This window comes from Triturus cristatus, chromosome 2_2, assembly GCF_964204655.1.
Source record: "Triturus cristatus chromosome 2_2, aTriCri1.1, whole genome shotgun sequence".
Lineage (NCBI taxonomy): Eukaryota > Metazoa > Chordata > Amphibia > Caudata > Salamandridae > Triturus > Triturus cristatus.
Genome location: NC_140582.1, coordinates 214890919 through 214909137, shown reverse-complemented (window position 1 = coordinate 214909137; position 18219 = coordinate 214890919). Strand labels below are relative to the sequence as shown.

The 18219-nt window shown below is 47.8% G+C and overlaps 1 protein-coding gene across 2 annotated transcripts in view; it reads right to left on the bottom strand.

Annotated features, from left to right (window-relative positions):
* SMC2 (structural maintenance of chromosomes 2) overlaps positions 1–18219 on the bottom strand; it is a 482587-nt gene that overhangs the window by 326445 nt on the left and 137923 nt on the right. For both annotated transcript variants that reach the window (XM_085641249.1, XM_085641248.1), the window contains exon 9: positions 7389–7538. In XM_085641249.1, the coding sequence (XP_085497375.1) occupies positions 7389–7538 (150 nt within the window). The remainder of the gene's footprint in view (positions 1–7388; positions 7539–18219) is intronic.

Genomic DNA, 18219 nt, shown 5'->3' with positions numbered 1-18219 from the left:
CCTACGGGAGTGGGGTAGACTGTACGGCGCCAGAGTTATGCTTGTGGGGTGGTCGTGCAATGGGCAGGAAGTTATGGTCCCCCCGCTGTTGGTCGTGGGATGTTGTTTTCTACGGGTATTGACTAGTCGGGGATGTGGGATGAAGATAGGGGGTACCATTGAGATTGTGTGGTGGGTCCTTGGAGCGAGCTTTCCATTTCGGAGCTCGGGCGGATGGGAACGTTGGGTTGGTTGCTGGGGATCTCTGGTCCGATGCCTTGATTATGAGCTGTTTATGGTGTATGGGATGAAAGTGTCGTAGTGTATCTCTTCATTGGTTATTTATTGAGAACGCAGCCGATGTCTCTGTATTGTTTTGTTTTTCAAAATTAAATAAAGCTTAAAAAAAAAAAATGCTTAGTAAAGGTGTGCAACGAGGCCCACCTGGCTGCCTGACAGATGCCTTGCAGGAGGACACCACGTCCCAATGCAGTAGTAGCTGCTGTCGCCCTGGTAGAATGGGCGTGCAACCCCACCAGAGGTTCCTTTTTAGCCAGAGAATAACGGGATTTGATACACAAGACGACCCAGCGGGAGATGGTCCTCTTGTGTACAGCCCGGCCTTTCTTGGCACCTACGTAGCCAACAAAGAGCTGGTCATCCACCCGGAACTGTTGTGTGCGATTCAATTAAAATGAAAGCGCGCATTTTGGGTCAAGACAGTGGAGCCTCTCTTACTCTCTGGAAGGATGCAGAGGCAGAAAGAAAGTGGGCAAGGTGATAGTTTGCCCAATGTGGAAGGCAGTGACAACCTTTGGCAAGAAGGAAGGACGAGTACGAAGCACAACCTTGTCCGGATGAACCAACAGAAAAGGAGGCTTACAGGAAAGAGCCTGGAGCTAACTCACACGCCTAGCGGAGGTGATGGCAACCAGGAAAGCAGTCTTCAAAGTTAATAAATGAAGAGGAGACAGTTGTGAAGCGGCTCAAAAGGAGCGCACATCAAAAAGGTAAGTAAGGTAAGATTTAAGTCCCACTGCAGCATCACAAACGGAATAGGAGGGAAAAAGTGAGTAATGCCATTGAGAAATCTTTATAACAGGGGACTTCAAGAGAGAGGGCTGATCAGGAAGCCTGAGAAAGGCAGAGATTGCAGAAAGGTAGCCCTTGATAGTGCCCAGAGCAGAGCCCTGCCGGGCCAAAGAAAGAAGGAACAAAAGGACCTCTGAAAGATGGACAGAAAGGGGATCCACAGCCTTTGCTGTGCACCATATCACAAATTTGTTCCACCTGCAGGCGTATACCGATTTAGTGGAGGGATGCCTGGCTGCCAGAATGACATCACAGACTTCAGGATGTAAGTCACAAGGAATCAACTGTCGCCGCTCAATCTCCATTCATGTAGGTGGAGGCTGGACAGGTTCGGGTGGAGGACCGTCCCCTGCTGCTGCGACAGAAGATCCTCCCGAAGAGGCAGTCGAATCGGGGGTTCCATGCTCATACTGAGTAGCTCGGGATACCAAACTCTTCGAGCCCAGTCAGGGGCCACAAGAATGACTTGGGTCCGGTCGCGCCTGATCTGCAGCACTCTGGGTAGAAGTGGTATAGGTGGAAAAGCGTACAACAGACCGCAACTCGACTCGTGACGAAAAGCATCGCCGAGCGAGTGCCGCCTTGGAAATTCCAACACACAGAAGTGATAACATTGCGCATTCTCTTCGGTGGCGAATAGATCTAACCAAGGCTCTCCCCACTGTTGAAAAAGACCTTGCGCCACTGCCGAGTGAAGACGCCATTCGTGATCCATCATGCACCTGCGGCTGAGTTTGTCCGCCCTGGTGTTCAAATAACCTGTCAGGTGTTGAACCGTCAAGGAAATGCCTTGACGTTCCAGCCATGTCCAGAGGCGCAGAGCCTCTTGACACAGGGTCCACAACCCCACCCCGGTTTGTTGCAGTACCACATGGCGGTGGTGTTGTCGGAACACCTGCACCACCTTCCCCTTGACAGAGGGAAGGAATGCTTTCAGTGCAAAAAGTATTGCCCGAAGCTCCATAAGGTTGATAAGGAGACGGGACTCCACCAGAAACTAGAGGCCTCTGATCTCCGCCTCTCCCATGTGGCCGCCCCATCGCAGGAGGGAAGCATCCATCACCACTGTGTGCTCCGGCTGGGGAAGGGAGAGGGATCTGCTGCTGACAATGCGGATTTGTGAGCCACCACTGCAATTGTCGTACAGTGCCCTCTGAGATCCAGACGTAGTCGGACAGGTTCCCCTGATGCTGCGCCCACTGGAACTTCAGGGCCTACTGCAGAGCCCGCATATGCCATCTGGCATGGTTGGTGAGCAGGAGGCAGGAGGCCATGAGGCCCAGCAGCCTCAAGGTCGTCCTGACCAAAACCCGGGACAAGGGCTGAAAGATCGGAATAATAGCCCGAATGTCCCGGACTCGTTCGGGAGGATAGACCAGAAACTGTGCTGTGTCCAGAACCGCTCGGATAAAGAAGCGCTTCTGAGAGGGAATCATGTGCGACTTCGGCACGTTGATTGAGAACCCCAGCAAATGCAGGAGGTCGGCCATAGTCTGGAGGTGGGAAGAAGACTATTTGGGGCGAGCCCGCCTTCAACAACCAGTTGTCGAGACAGGGGAAGACTGATACCCATGATCTGCGCAGATGAGCTGCGACCACCGCCATCACTTTGGTGAACACCCGAGGGGCACTTGTAAGGCCAAAGGGGAGCACGATAAACTGAAAATGCTCCAGCCCAACCATGAATCGCAGGTAACGCCGGATGGCCGGCAGGACAGGGATATGAAAATAAGCATCATGCAGATCTAACGCTACCAACCAGTCTTGCGGTTCGAGGGCAGACAAGACCTGAGCAAGTGTGAGCATCTTTAACTTCTCCTTCCGGAAGAAAGCGATTGACATTCCGAAGGTCCAAGATAGGACGCAGGCCTTTTTCCTTCTTTGGAACTAAGTAGTAGTGGGAGTAACAAGCACGACCCACTTCTGGTATCGGAACGTGCTCTATGGCCCCCTTGGCCAAGAGGGCCGTAACTTCCTGCTGGAGAAGTGCCAAGTTTCCCCCCGACATGGGGTGGTACTGAGGTGGCATGGCTGGAGGGGTGGTCTCGAGGGGAGGGAGTAGCCCCTTCGGACAAGCTGCAGAACACACCTGTCCAATGCGATGGTGCACCAGTGGTGGAGGTGATGGCGAATCCTGCCACCCACTGGCATCTGGTAAGCCTGAAACATCGGACTAGGAAGGTTTGGTGGTAGGGGGGTGGTGGACTGACCTGCAGGCTGGCCCCGTGACCCGTCTCTACGGGTCCCACATCCACGCTGAGACTGTTGCTGCGCAGGAGTGTGGCTTTGAAACGAACGTGCTTGGGCGCCCCTTTCTTGGCCACGAAAGGAGCGAAAAGCAGAAGCGGAAGGAGTGCATGTAACCGAAAGGCCTAAGGACTTGGCCGTAGCCAGTGAGTCTAAAACGTTCCAACACGCAATCTGCGTTATTGCACAACAGGCGAGTACCATCAAAGGGCATGTCCATCAACGTGTTCTGGACATCCCCAGAAAAGCCAGTCGTCCTCAGCCAGGCGTGACGGCGTAGCGCCACTGTCGTTGAAATTGCCCTGACCAGCGAGTCAGCAGTGTCAAGACGACAACGGATAGTGAACTTGGCTGCGTCTATCCCCTCAGCAATAGCTTGGGAGAGTATCGTCCGAGCCTCCATCGGACACTGAGGCAGCACTCTCACAACTGTATCCTACACAGAATGGGAATAACGGCCCAAGAGACATGCGGTGTTCGCAGACCGCAGGCCTGAACTGGCAGAAGAAAAACTTTCTTCCCAAACTGCTCAAGTTTCTTGGATTTCCTGTCCGGAGGTGCGGAAGGGAACGCGCTCGGGGGTGGGGTGTTGGGAGAGGAAAACTGGGTCGTTCGGGGTCAGGCGATGGCGTCGGGCCACGTTCTTGTCCTCAGGAGCCTGTGTTGGGCCTGGACCAGGTGCCCAAAAGTACGTCTGAGAGTGCATCGTTAAAGGGCAGCAGCGGCTCCATAGAAGCAGAAGCTGACCGAAGCACCTCTGTCCGGAGGTTAGTCCTGACGGCCACAGTAGGGAGCTCGAGGTGGAGAGCCTTGGCTACCCTACGCAACACCATAGAATATGAACCACTCTCCTCCGTAGCCACAGTAGAAGGAGAGAGTGCACCAGGTTCCGGAGCATAATCCTGGTCACCTGCATCTCCCGGATCCTCATCCCAGTCCGGGTCTAACTCGCATTGAGCTGCGAGAGGGTCCTCAGACCCCTCCCAGTCCTACCCGTCCTCCACAGCCTGCTGAACAGGCGGAACATATGGACGTCGGTGGATACAGGGATAGATGTTCCCAAACTGTGTCGGAAGACACCCTTCTGGCACCAGCTCCACGCCGGGGAGGAAACCGGGGACGGCGTTTGCCAGGGCTGCAGCCGTACAGGGCCAACCGGCATGGACGGGGATCCAGGCCTGGATCCACTGGGGTCCCTCGGCGTTAAGGCTTGCGTCATCGATGTCGGGCCGGAGCCTGCAACGGCGAAGAACGAGGACCCCCAGCAAGGCCGGCGAGGCATGAAGGCGCACCGGCGGGACCGGGCGGTCCGAAGACACGCGCCATGGCTGACAGGAACTCCTGCAGCTGGGCCGGAGTCGCCGATGGACCCAGAAAGGGCAGGTAGGCCATCGGCAACTACGTAGGCTCGGCCGGAGCCGCATTGGCGGCACCACCTGGACCCTTAGCCACGTCACGCTACCAGCTAGGGGAAGGTAAAGAGCGACGACGCTTCTTCGTCTTCTTGTGCTACGCCTTACCTGACTCAGAGTGCGAAGCCTTCGCATGATGGCGATGGCTCAGCGGCCGGTCCCTCGACCTCCCACGGGACCGGGACCGGGACCTTGAACGGCGTGGAGAAGACTCCCGGGCCTCCAGCCACTTTCAGGACCGCTCCCGCAAAGTTTTCGGAGCCATGACCCAGCAGTGGGGGCACGACCCGGAGTCGTGGTCGCGCCCCAAGCAGGACAGACACTCACGGTGCGGGTCCGTCACCGACATCGTGCAGGGACAGGCTGCGCAGGACTTAAAACCGGGCACTATGCACCTGTAGAGTGATATATACTTGAAAACAGAGACAAAAGGTCCCAAAAACTCAGTCAAAAATTGATTGGGGGTACCGCTCTCTCCGGATCTGCGCTTGCTGGCGCAGAAAAAGAAAGAACCAACGTCAGCGCGCGTGGGTGCGTCCTCTCGGCGACTACGACAGCAGCGATGTCTGCGGAGCCGTACGACGACGCCTACCGACGCACAGGGGTACTGCGGACTAAAAACTTTCCGGATCCAGTCTGACGCCTGGGGATATTCTAAGGTAAGGAATCTATCACTAATGTGTCTCTTTCAGATAAGATTGTTTAATCAACTAGAGGACAGAAAAGGCACCTACTATTTACTGGCCCTGACTAAAATTTGGATTTACTTTTGCCATCCCCTTCCCAGAAGCATCCACACCTGAGAAGCAAGGGATTCACACATCCCTATTCTCTTTAATAAAAACTATAGCAATGGTATTCAGAAATAGCAGAAGCATTAAGCATTGACCCTAAGAGAAAATACCCTTTCAATTAAATATCTGGCAAAATGGTTTTCCATAAGCGCTGGCAAAACAAAATTCCTGAAGACATGGGGCACTTAACCCTATTACATGAATGGGCATCAAAAGGTACTACCATCATCCAGAATGAATTCCACTAAGTGGAACACCGTATAGCATATTGCTCTCAGTTGTATCACCCCCTTTACCATCTTAAAGTGCACACAGCACCATCTGTGCCGTCTTCCAAAAACTACCCCTTTACTCCTGCAGCATTTTCAGATTGCCTACTGTAATCTTCAATGATTTTTCCCCCTCCAAATATGCAGCATTATTGCAGTTAAGGTGGGTTTGAAAATATTCCCAAACTAATAGGGATGGCTAAGGACAAAGGAAAACTGAGTTATTAGAATGTGCAATGTAATTAATGTAACTATCACACATTGCCTGCTGTCTTACTTAATAAGGTACATAATAAACGCATTGCACAACCTCGCCCCCTTTTATAAAATAAAAACAAATAAATATAGCTCATGGTGCCTCTGAGACCAGGAAGCAAGTCAAGTTGACCACAAATTAAGGTATGTGTGCATGTATGCTTTTGTGCTTGTGTGTTTCTGGCCCAAGCACAGGAGGAATAAACATGCATCTTTTCTTAGAAAACATGGAGTAAAACACAGTTTTACGGGCTGCTAACTTGTTCCAAAATGTGTACAACCCTGGTCAGGCATATGTCCACAAAAACAGACCATCAAACTCTGCTTAGGCTACAATTCTGGTAGCAAGGCAACACTACCAAAGGATCAGAATGTGAGGGCCTGTCTCTTTGCAACCTGACAATAGTCTAAACCTCACTTGAGTCCCTGTCCTTCAGCAAGCATAAACTGTAGGGAAGCAGACCCTAATTTCAACTCAATGCAACTCCATTTTTAGCAAGAAGAAGCAGAGAGTCCTGGCTTTGCATGGAGATAAATATATGCATTAGTGAAAGGGACAAAAGGAAAACACACACCTGTCTCTGCAGTCTCGAGGACAGAGTTCTGAAACACAAAAGCCAAAAGGAAGGAACATACTTGCACCCTTTCAGAAAGAGAAAATTAGAACAGGTCTCCTAGCCACTGTGATCACAGCCATTTTTGGCTCTGGTGACATTTTTCCCTCAATGCAGATAGCAGACCTCTCTCTCTCTCATCTGTCAAAGACTGTGGAAATTCTCCTGCCTGGTGTAGTTATCACAGCAACACCCCACTGATGGGACATTATTCCCCCCTAAGCTTGCTGATATCACACTCAGTGCAGACAGAAAACTGATCCCTAAGATATCGAAGACAGCAGATCTACCTCAAACCACCTGCACACAGCTGAGCAATAGTTCACTGGTAACAGGTAAAGCAGAGGTATGCATTGCATCACTGAGCGACCCGTGGTCAGGAGCTTACCTGTCTATTTTTATATTGGCCTATCTGTCTTCTGTCTGCCTGTCTACATTCGATCTCACTCACTGAACCCGGCACTTAGAGTCTCAAGTCCCAGGTGTGAGTCCCTATTCCACAGACTCATGTCTGGTTCTTTTTGCACATGACCCTCTGTGCAAAAAGAACCAGACACGGCTCAGTGGAATAGGGACTTAAACATACGCACTCACAGCCTTTGTAAATGAGAAGGGAATCACCACCCTTTCAGAATTCAAGGCAAATCTCAAAAATCTAAACCAATTCTCATTTTTCACTTGCACACCTGTTAATATTTTTGCCTACGGGCAGGAGCAATTATTTACCTCTTCCATGCTTTTCACTAGTTCTTTACGCTTCTTTTCTTCCCCTTTCATATTTTGCTTTTTCAGATCAAGGGCACTCTGAGCTTTTGTGTCTTCTCTCTGGACTTCTGTTAAGGCTTCTTCCAATCCACGGAGTACACCACCAATTTCCTGTGGCAAATAGATGCAAGGAATATTTCATCAGATCTTGAATAATTATTTTTCGATTTACCTAGAAAAATCATTCTATTATTTTATCTCAGGCAGTGGCACTGGCGAGAAGTCTACCAGCTGTGTATATTTTAATCCAATTATGAGTGACAATGGTTCCTGGCACACACTGCAGTTCAAGAAAGAACACCATTAGTCTTTCCATATGTAGCTCAGATGTCAACATTCAGGATTTTGTGGCTTTGTTTCTTTTTAAGACCGATGGCAGCTGGGTGCCCCAGTCTCTGGGACCTGGGCCTGGTAGAAGCTCTCCCATCCAGGGGTACTAGAAAGAAGGTCTGTGAACCTGAAGCCATTCCCCTCATCCCTACAATATCCGCTATAGCACAAGAGCCACCCTCTAATAAGGATGGGGGACACTTAGGGTTCCTTCCAACCCCCTGACAATTAGAAGAGCCTAGTACACTGCTGTTGAATGTCAGTAAAAATAGAGCTCTTCCAGTGGACTCAGATTGGCAAGTCCAGTCGAGGAAAAAAACTAAAGATCAGGACAAAAGAACAGATTAGCAGGGTAGAACATAATCCAGGTCAAGTACCACCAACTTTTGAAGCTATGGATCCTTCAACCCACCCCATAGCCACTGCTATCGTTGAGTATACCATTTGTTTCTGAATGTGGACAGTGGTCCATGCCTTGCTGAGATAAAGTATCACCAACTTTTGAAGCTCTAGATCCTTCAACCAACCCCATGTACCAGTTTGTGGTGCGTCACTGTCCATGCCTCGCTGAGGTCTGGTAAAAGCAATCTGAAGTGACTCGCTTTGTGAACTGGAAGATAAACCCACAATTGGAGGATGTAAGGGGGAGCATTGACCTCTATTTTGCCACACACCCCCTTTGTTGAGGTTCTAAGCCTTTCCCAAATGTTTGCCATGCCTACCTTAAAATAGTTGGCAGATAACAGAACAAATGCCTTCAGACAATCAATGCGTAAATAGTTGATTTTGCAAACAGTGCAAGGAATGTGTTGGAAAGCTCACATGGCCAACTCCACAAGGTTCAGAGAAAACTGTATATTTAATGGTGTATTAGGGTTAACTAAATATATTTGTAGACTAAAAGTAGGCAAGCAAGTCAGTGAAAACAATTGTGATTTTGGTAGAAGGCACAGGCCAGTTCTCGGGGTCTGTATAGCAATCTTTGTATCTTATATTGCTGTTGTCCTAGAAAGCACAGGAAGAAATACCTATTTCAAGCACAATATATTTCAAAATACTTCATTTACAGGCTTTGGTATTCATGGAGTAGCCAGATGGAGCAGGCAATGCCTACTCTTGGAGGATAGTGTAGGGGGAGAATTTCAAGTTGATTCAGCATATGTACACCAGTATACAAAATGTCCAAACAGTTATTTTTTTAAGCAAATGTTTCTATTAAGAATATCGGGTGGGAGGGGTATTATGAAGTGCTCATTACATGGCAGTATGATATAATACTTCCTGCACTAAATTGTAGATAAAGGCATGGGAGTGGAGAGATAATGAGCGCTTGTAGATCATGACAAAACACTATGTGTGTATAATATTTGCAGTTGGGAGTGGTGCATTCCGGGGTTGAGGGTACATTTTAAGTGAGATTGAAGTGGGTGAAAGCTACAATTAAGGTAGTACCTTAAAGAGGGAATTCATGTTATTTTAGATTGTGTTGTAGATTGTGTTGTAGCCGCTGACACTGCTGAATTTTAACTTCACTTTACATTTTGATTTGTAAATAGATGTATGGCTCTTATATTTTTGCAAGCCTTTATTTTAATATGCCATGCTCACTTTTGTCACAGTTAACTGCACTGGCCCCATTTAATTTTTTGTGACCATATGTGAACGATGACAACTGCACTGGCACTTGTGGGCAATAAACACTGCTTGCTTTGCCCAAAAGCCGAGGAGTATTAATGACTGCCTACTTGGCTGGTTGCAAGATGGAAGGAGCAGGCAGCAGCGGCCGTAATCCAGATATGTTTTCTAGATTGCGGTGAAATATCGGAGTTTGGTTTTCTAGACCCATGGCACTCAGGACTCCGTCAATGTGCTAACCAGTGACAGAAACCAATAAATATAATGAAATAGCTGTGTGGGCCATAAAGCGTCACACTAATGTAAAATTATGTTGCAGTATATTCCATCTATACTCTACTTTTCGTGACTCCACTGCCCTGCAGTCACAAAACAATCAAATGCTAACAAACAAATGAAAAGGAACATACAATTATACAATCACTTTAGTTCAATTCACAACATTACAATTAATTTCATGCAATTCTATATCCACATATGTTCGCTGTTCATATCTAATCAAATTCCTCAGGAGTCTTGTAATTCAGTTTTCATCCACTTCATTGCAGTTTATTTCTTATCACAATTGCACTGCAGCCCAGCCAATGGGTTTCGTCCATGCGAACTTCATCAGGACCTTAAAAAATTCTATCTACAAGTATATACCGAATGGGTTGTTTGATAGACAATAAGCATTCATATATACAGCTGGTATTGTTACCTGCGGCTCGGTCTACCCTATAAACTCCATAGGATAAACCACAACAGTCCCTGGTAGGCTGCGCAAGGAGTTCCTTGCGTTTGACACGCCGAGTCCGTGTCGCCCATCGACCTACCCCGCACTACCATTTTTTAAGGTCCTGATGAATCACTTGAGCACATCTCAGCTATAGTGAGAAACATGTTGACCATGACGAGGCAGTGTAGGCAACCCAGAACATAGATCTGAGTCACAAACACTTTCACCTCATATTTTAATTAGGTGAGGAGACATCATAATAAAATTGTTGAGATAGTACTCCCTCTCCTATTTTTAACATTCATCTACATTCTCATGGAGCCACACCTTTCCATTTGAACTATCGGCTATCTTGGATATAAAAGATCTCCATAAGAGTGCTCTCCAAACAAGAGCCTGTCGGGTATTGCACCAGCCGACTCGACGTAGGAGCAGCCCAATGATGTTACATTACATCCTGAAGGGTATGTGATTCACAATATCCTGATGGCTGTGTGAGGGCTCCAATATCCATAACAGTTCACCCCTTACATGGTGCGTCCTCTCCCAAGGAACAGCTTTGTCATTTTTATAAAGTGACGTTATAGTCAGGCGTTCGAATAAGATAAAACTAAAGTTTAAAAACACGGAAAGTCGCCAGTTATTGTTTACTGAGTTAACTATAGCTTGCACCGTCAAGCATTGCGTGTGACATCACATATTACATTGACTCATGACATGTTAAATGATATCACTGATCACATGTCAAAATACATTACACAGTCATTGATACACCATTCTATAAAGTTTGTGGGATTGGAAGAAATTCAACATGCTACAGCGGTGGAAAATATTCTAATCATCTTAATGGGATAATCCTTTTAAAGACCTAACTTGACCTGCAATTTTAAGTAAAGTGGTTGAAAAATATATACTTGCCAATGAAAATATGCCTTTGAGTTAGGGCCTATCAATAACCGACCGTAGTTTAGTAATACACTACACACTTTCCAGAGATGAGCACACAGGCATACACTTAGAGCCATACTTACAACACCAGTCTTAGATAAACCACCATCAAGTGAGACACCTCTACATTCTACATTATTCAACAATCTGTGATGCTTTAAAATCTTCAGCAAAATTCTGGAAATAACCATCCAACTCTTAATTCTCGAACTATATAAATGTTATCTAGATCATTATATTGAACAAGCTACTAACTTTCGGTAATGCTCTTTCTAGTAGATACTCTAACCGCAAATTTGTTACCTCTTGAATATTCCCCGAGCGCCACACTGGCTCGAGGAATGTTTCAAGCAGTACCCCTATGTGCTAGTTGATAGCATTGTGCACATTTGCACAGATGCCATTCAGCTACGGAAGGGACATCCGAAACCATGCATAGGCACCACTTCCAAGCACTGACATCAGTTGCTTTCCAGGCTGTCGGTACACTTTCTTGAGATGGGCACACAGGCATACACTTAAAGCCATACTTACAACACCAGTCTGAGATAAACCACCATCAAATGGGATACCTCTGCATTCTACATTATTCTACCATCTGTAATGCTTCAAAATCTTAAGCAAAGTTCTGGAAATACCCATCTACACCTTAATGCACTAAGTGTCGGTAGATTGCGTTGTGCATCTTTGCTCAGATGCCGTTCGGCTCTGGAAACGACACGCAGAACAACACATAAGCACCACTTCCATGCACCGACATCAGTTCCTACCCCGCCCCTCGCACCTCCCCCAAACCACCACACAGCCCAAAAGCAATCTGGCTTTCACTAGCGTGCAGATCTCTACACTTGAGACCTTTTTAGTTGGAAAGGAGCCCTGTTCACTGAACAGGGAGGATGAGGAAGGTCGGAGAGGAATCTACTGTTAGATACAGTAGTTACCAGAAAGAGTGTTACCAAACTTGTTACTCCGATAGATACTTCTATAAGCAGATCCTGCACCTTTCAAATGGATACCAAAGCAGTACCTCTCAGGTGGTAGATCTATAAACTGACAAACTGAAAAGCCCTAAAGGACCTAGTGGGCAAAATGTTCATCTCAACAGACTTGACTGTCCAGGCAGCAATGCTTCATGAACGAATGGAGTGATGCCCACATAGCAGCCTGGCAAATATTGAGAACAGCACTCCACATTTCAAAGCAGTGGTAGCAGTCTCAACTCTGTTGTAATGAACCCGCAAAACTCCCAGAGGGTTGCTCTTTGGCCAGTGTATAGCAAATTTACATGTAGAGCACAAAAGATCAAGGAATGGTTCTCTTGTGCGCGGTCTTAACCTTCTTCCCTCAGCGAATCCCACAAATACCTGATCATCTACACAATGTTCCCTGGTACGAATAATGTAAAAGCTAAGAACTATTTTAAGAACCAGCAGGTATACTCTCTCCTTCTCCTTAGAGGGGCGAGGTGGAGCGAACACCATCAATAGGGGGAGTCACCACTTACGGAAACAAGCATTTGCAATGCAATAGGACTCGCATTTTACGCAAGTTTGAACTATTGGCATTGTAAATGACAATGCCTTTTATTTATGTTTTGGTTTTTAAAACAAATAAAAGGCATTGACATTTACAATGCCGATAGCTTAAACTCACGTAAATTCGAGATCTAGTGCATGCAAATGCTTGTTTTCTTACAATTGTTTAACAGTTTTGTATAGCGCGAACTCAACCCATAGATATTGGAGCCTTTTACATGAGCACCAGTTACATTACACAAGGGCACATTTCTTTTATGTGTAAGCACTGTGGAGATAAAGTGTTTTGAAGAATCCGGGGATGCTGAGCCGACGCAGAGACTCAAACCCAGATCCCCAGTTCCAAAGTCGGCAGGTCCGGCAATTACGCCAAATCCTCTCCACAGAATGGTACAGTTCTCTTCAGAAAGGAAGAGTTTTCTTCGCAATGTATTCCTTCCTCTTCTAGACAACAGGCTTAATGTAGGATTTTCTCTTCAGGGGCCTGGACTTTCTTCAGAATGCAAAGTTCTCTTCAGTACGAGAAGTCCCGCTTTGCAAGGACAGCCCGATTATTCTAAAAGATAAAAACTCTACACGAGAGCAGGGCACTCTTGGAATGAATCGGCTCTCTTAGATGGCAAAAGCTCTCCTTGAAGGAAAGAATATTTTGTTTCAACACACATCTGGAATGGCTGAGCTCTCTTCAAAATGCCACACTCCCTTCATTAAATGAGGACCATCGGAACGCAAGGCTGTGTTGAGAAGAGTTCAGCTGTCTTCAGGATGCCGATGCAGGCCTGTCTCCCACCGCTGTTCTCTTGCGCCTCAAAAGTAATCCATAAACCACTCACTTCCGGGCAGCCCCCACTCCGTGACTTTCTTTGCAACTTCAGCAGATAATTTGCATATAAATGGAGCTAGTGGACCGTATAGCGGGCCGAAGCCTGGCAGTCTCTGCTCCTGGTGCTGATATATTTGGAGCGTTAGCTTCGCACCTATTCCCTACACTAGGCTATGCCAGCGGTGAGTGTCTGACTTGGGATCGCAGGAGCAAGAGGACAGGGCATTTCTGAATTAAATGTTCACAAGTGCTTGGGGGGGATGGGGGAGAAGTCACGAACAACAGGAGGGGGGAGGGGTGGACAAGGCAGTAGGAGAGCCTCATTAAAGCAAATAGTGCTCAAAGTCTAAATAACACATACTGTGTAACACTCGAAGTAAAGGGGCCAGTCGCCATGGGAAGTGAAATGAAAAGGAGGCTGTAGTAAGGAGGGACTAACAAGCCTATCGATGAATCAGAAGCCAGCATTTAGGACAGAAAATGACACAAGCCAATAGCAAACATGGGTAGAGAGTGGGCAGGGCTTCTATTCACTACTAGTCTACAAAAAGGAAGCTCGGGTTCTCAGGACATGCACATCTGTAAGTAGTGTAAGATGGGGTGACAGAGGACTTGTATCTTACTTGTATCTTACTCTACCCCGCACCGATGTTAATGCGATGATGAACATTGTTTTGAGGGCAAGAAGGCGTAGAGGACAGTGGCTCAAATGTAGTACACATCATCAAGGTGATGACCAAGTTAAGGTACTCCTGTGGCATGCTAAAGCAAGAGGTGGAAACCAATGTGGCAAGCTCTTAAATTTTTTTTTTTTTAAATCCAGCATCACAAAATTGTATTGTGATCAGGATGGCTCTGATGAAGGCAGCATCTGAAATAGTCAGTAGAGATTTCACCGCGTTTATAGTGAACCTCAACGAAATGAGGTCTGTCGTAATGTAGATGACTGCCTGGGGCGAGCCTGCCTTGAACAGCCAATTATTGAGGTAGGGGGAAGACCGGAACTCCTGACCTTTGAATATGTGAAAAAACCACCACCATCACTTTTGTAAACTTCAGAGAGACACCGTTGAGACCAAAGCAGAGCGAAGCGAACTGAAAATGCACCTGCTGCACTTCCTGCTGCAAGAAGAACAGATGATCCTTCTTGTGCCACTCTGTGGATGGTGGACGATGAAGGGAGGTGGAAGGGGAGAACAGTAATTGTAAGGCATAACCCGCGAAACAATTGGATGGCACACGCCACGCATACTTGCATTCACACTCGAGCATAGGTGTATCCGCCGACGCGGACCTTCAGGGACCATTTTCATTGGGGGAACACGCCTGGTAGGTGTAGCAGTGTGCGACCAATCTGGTTTAACTTTATATTCAGGCTCCCTTGAGCCGGTGGAGTCGACGGACTCATGGTTACGCACCTGCGCGCTACGAGAGGTACTAGACCTGATAACGATTTTAGCAGCTTACACAGCAACCCCACACATTTTCCTACTCCCTGCTGACGAGAGGCAACTACCTCGAAACACGTGTCCAGGGATGGCACACGCCACGCATACTTGCATTCACACTCGAGCATAGGTGTATCCGCCGACGCTGACCTTCAGGGACCATTTTCATTGGGGGAACACGCCTGGTAGGTGTAGCAGTGTGCGACCAATCTGGTTTAACTTTATATTCAGGCTCCCTTGAGCCGGTGGAGTCGACGGACTCATGGTTACGCACCTGCGCGCTACGAGAGGTACTAGACCTGATAACGATTTTAGCAGCTTACACAGCAACCCCACACATTTTCCTACTCCCTGCTGACGAGAGGCAACTACCTCGAAACACGTGTCCAGGGATGGCACACGCCACGCATACTTGCATTCACACTCGAGCATAGGTGTATCCGCCGACGCTGACCTTCAGGGACCATTTTCATTGGGGGAACACGCCTGGTAGGTGTAGCAGTGTGCGACCAATCTGGTTTAATTGAGGTAGGGGGAAGACCGGAACTCCTGACCTTTGAATATGTGAAAAAACCACCACCATCACTTTTGTAAACTTCAGAGAGACACCGTTGAGACCAAAGCAGAGCGAAGCGAACTGAAAATGCACCTGCTGCACTTCCTGCTGCAAGAAGAACAGATGATCCTTCTTGTGCCACTCTGTGGATGGTGGACGATGAAGGGAGGTGGAAGGGGAGAACAGTAATTGTAAGGCATAACCCGCGAAACAATTTGTAGGACTAACTTGTCCAATGTTATCACCTGCCATCCTGGCAGACAATATCAGATCAGGTCTCCGACAGGGTGGCTGTGTGCTCGAAGTGCAAGCTAAAGAGGGTTTGAGGCAGCAGGAGGAGTGGATGACTGTGCTGCATGCCGCCCCTGTTGTCCACCTGGTCAGTGGGTACCACAGCCACAAAAAGGTTGTTGGGTTGTCTAGGCAGGCTTGACGGCGATATTGGAAGCCCCTACTATAGCCACGAAGGGGGCAAAACCATTGGTTCTAATGACATGGCGGGTGGACAGCACCAATGAGCACGCCTTGACCCTACTATTTTCTAAAGAGCCCAAGGGCTAAATCTGCCTTCTCACCAAAAAGATGAGCCATTGAAAAAAACTTCCATTAATGTGGACTGGACGTCGGTGGACAATCCAGAGGACCTCATCTAGGCATGTCTCCTAAGAGCAACACTGGTGCCAATTGCTCTTTCGACACAATCTGTGGTGTCCAAAACACAGGCAGATTATACATTTTGCTACGTCAAGACCATTCTGGATAGCCTGCATAGGGATGAGACACAAGTAGTCAGGACACTGGGTAAGAGTTGTGCAATGAGTCCCAAATAGAACAAGCAAAACCCCTTAAGAGGTAGTTGGCATTAATAGAACATGTTGCCAAACTGGCGGATGAAAACATGCGCTTCCCAAATGTTTTGATGTGTTTAGATTCCCTGTCAGGTGGTGAGGCACGGAAAGCTTTAGGGTTTAGTTTGCTCATAGAGGCCTAAACAACTAGGCTCTCACAAGCGTGTCGTAGAGTCAAAAGGTCCAGATCTCCTCAGGCTGGACAATGGCGTCATGCTAACTGTCTGTTCACCGGAGGTCCGGAACAGAGTTGTGCCCAAGCACCAAGAAGGTCTGTGAGGCTTCATTAAACAGGTGTAGAGGCTCAGTATTTGTTTGCCCAGGTGGAAGCACTTCAGTTGTTCATTTCATCTCCATAGTTTTAACTGAAAGTCGAAAACCTCTGCTGCTTTTTCTTCAGTTCAGGGTGAAGGTTTTGATTTGTTCTGCATTCAGTCCAAAAATTTTGCGTCTTTTGCTTTCTCGCCCTAAGTGCGCCAGGTATGCCCAGACGTGGGTCCTGGGCTTACTGTGCCACTGGAATCAAGCTATCCTGGCTGAAGAGGGGTGAAACCCCGAATCCGGTCCCAGGATGCTTGTTTCCGGTCCAGGGAGGACCTGGCTTGGCAGTTCAGGCTGGACTGTTCCCATGAGGCACAGGGTCAAGACTGATTTGCATATGGCCAGGTCTAAACTGGGGTGGCATGGTGAGCAAAAGAATGATGGATTTAACCCAGATCTCTTGACTGGGGGTGAATGTTATGATTTGTTCTGCATTCCGTCCATCAATTGTGTGTCTTTTGCTATTTCTTCAGTGGCAGGACTCTGAAGTAAAACTAGTCCTAGATCTGGCGAGGAATTCAGACCACTGGTGTATTTGAGGTCACTAAACCACTTGTCCTCCGTATATGGTTGGACAAATGACTCCCCAGCATCATTATCAGAATCTGCTCCAAATACAGTATGCACAATTTGATCCCTTTCTTTAGGCAGGGGCAGAGTATCAGAGTATGATGGGTTACCCAAAGGCTGTGACGCAAGTAGATTAGGGCTTGGCCTTAGTCGGCATGGCACGGAATCCGAGCTGGAAAGCACAAAGGGGGCACTGGTTAGTCTGGTGCATTAGCAGACATTAGCATCAATACTCCAAGGTTTGGCTTGGGTCATGGCGCCAGGATCGAAGTAAGTAACTAAGCCAGTAGCGGGTCCAGCTGGAGCAGAGGGTGGACCGGCAGACAGAATCCCAGGTGGAGGTGCTTTCAATTCCTTGGGGCCCAGAAGCACACCAGTGTGAGCCAAAAAACACATGCAGCAGGGCTTCACAGTTATGATTGATGTGCTGAGGCGCCACAGATGACCCTAAAAATTCGGGTAACTTCAAGACAAGGGTCAGAAATGGCTCAGAAGGAGAATGGCTTTGGGAGTGAGACTGGGAGTCTGGTTGACCTCCTTGCGCATTCTCCACATTTCAAGAGCATCAGGAAGGTGCCGAGTCACGCTTGGACTATGTTTTTTCTTCAACTTGCCTGACTTAGTCTGCGACGATGATCGGCCTCATGAACGACAGAGTTGGAATGAGACCTTCACTTCTTCTTCAACCCATCACTGCGCAGTCTTTCTGTGCTTGCCAACTTAGAGCTTTGCCTCACCGACCCAGATGGCCTGGGGATTCATAAGGGCGCAGTCACTGCTGGTGTGGAGTTGTGTACTGGCGCACCACAAGCAATCCTCATGGGGATCCGTCACAGATTTACTTAAGACCGTCTCTGCAAGGTTTAAATGCTGCAGTCTTGGGAAAGGACATTTCCCCTTGCCCAATGAATTTTTAACAATTTTTTGGCAGTAAGGGTATTGTGAAGAGACATGGGGTAGTCCAAGATTAGAGTCTGGTGGTGCAGAAAGAAAGGAATGGACGTCAGCCTGTGCAAGTGGTGTCTACAATTGGTTCCGCACGTCACTTTTGGAGTGAAAC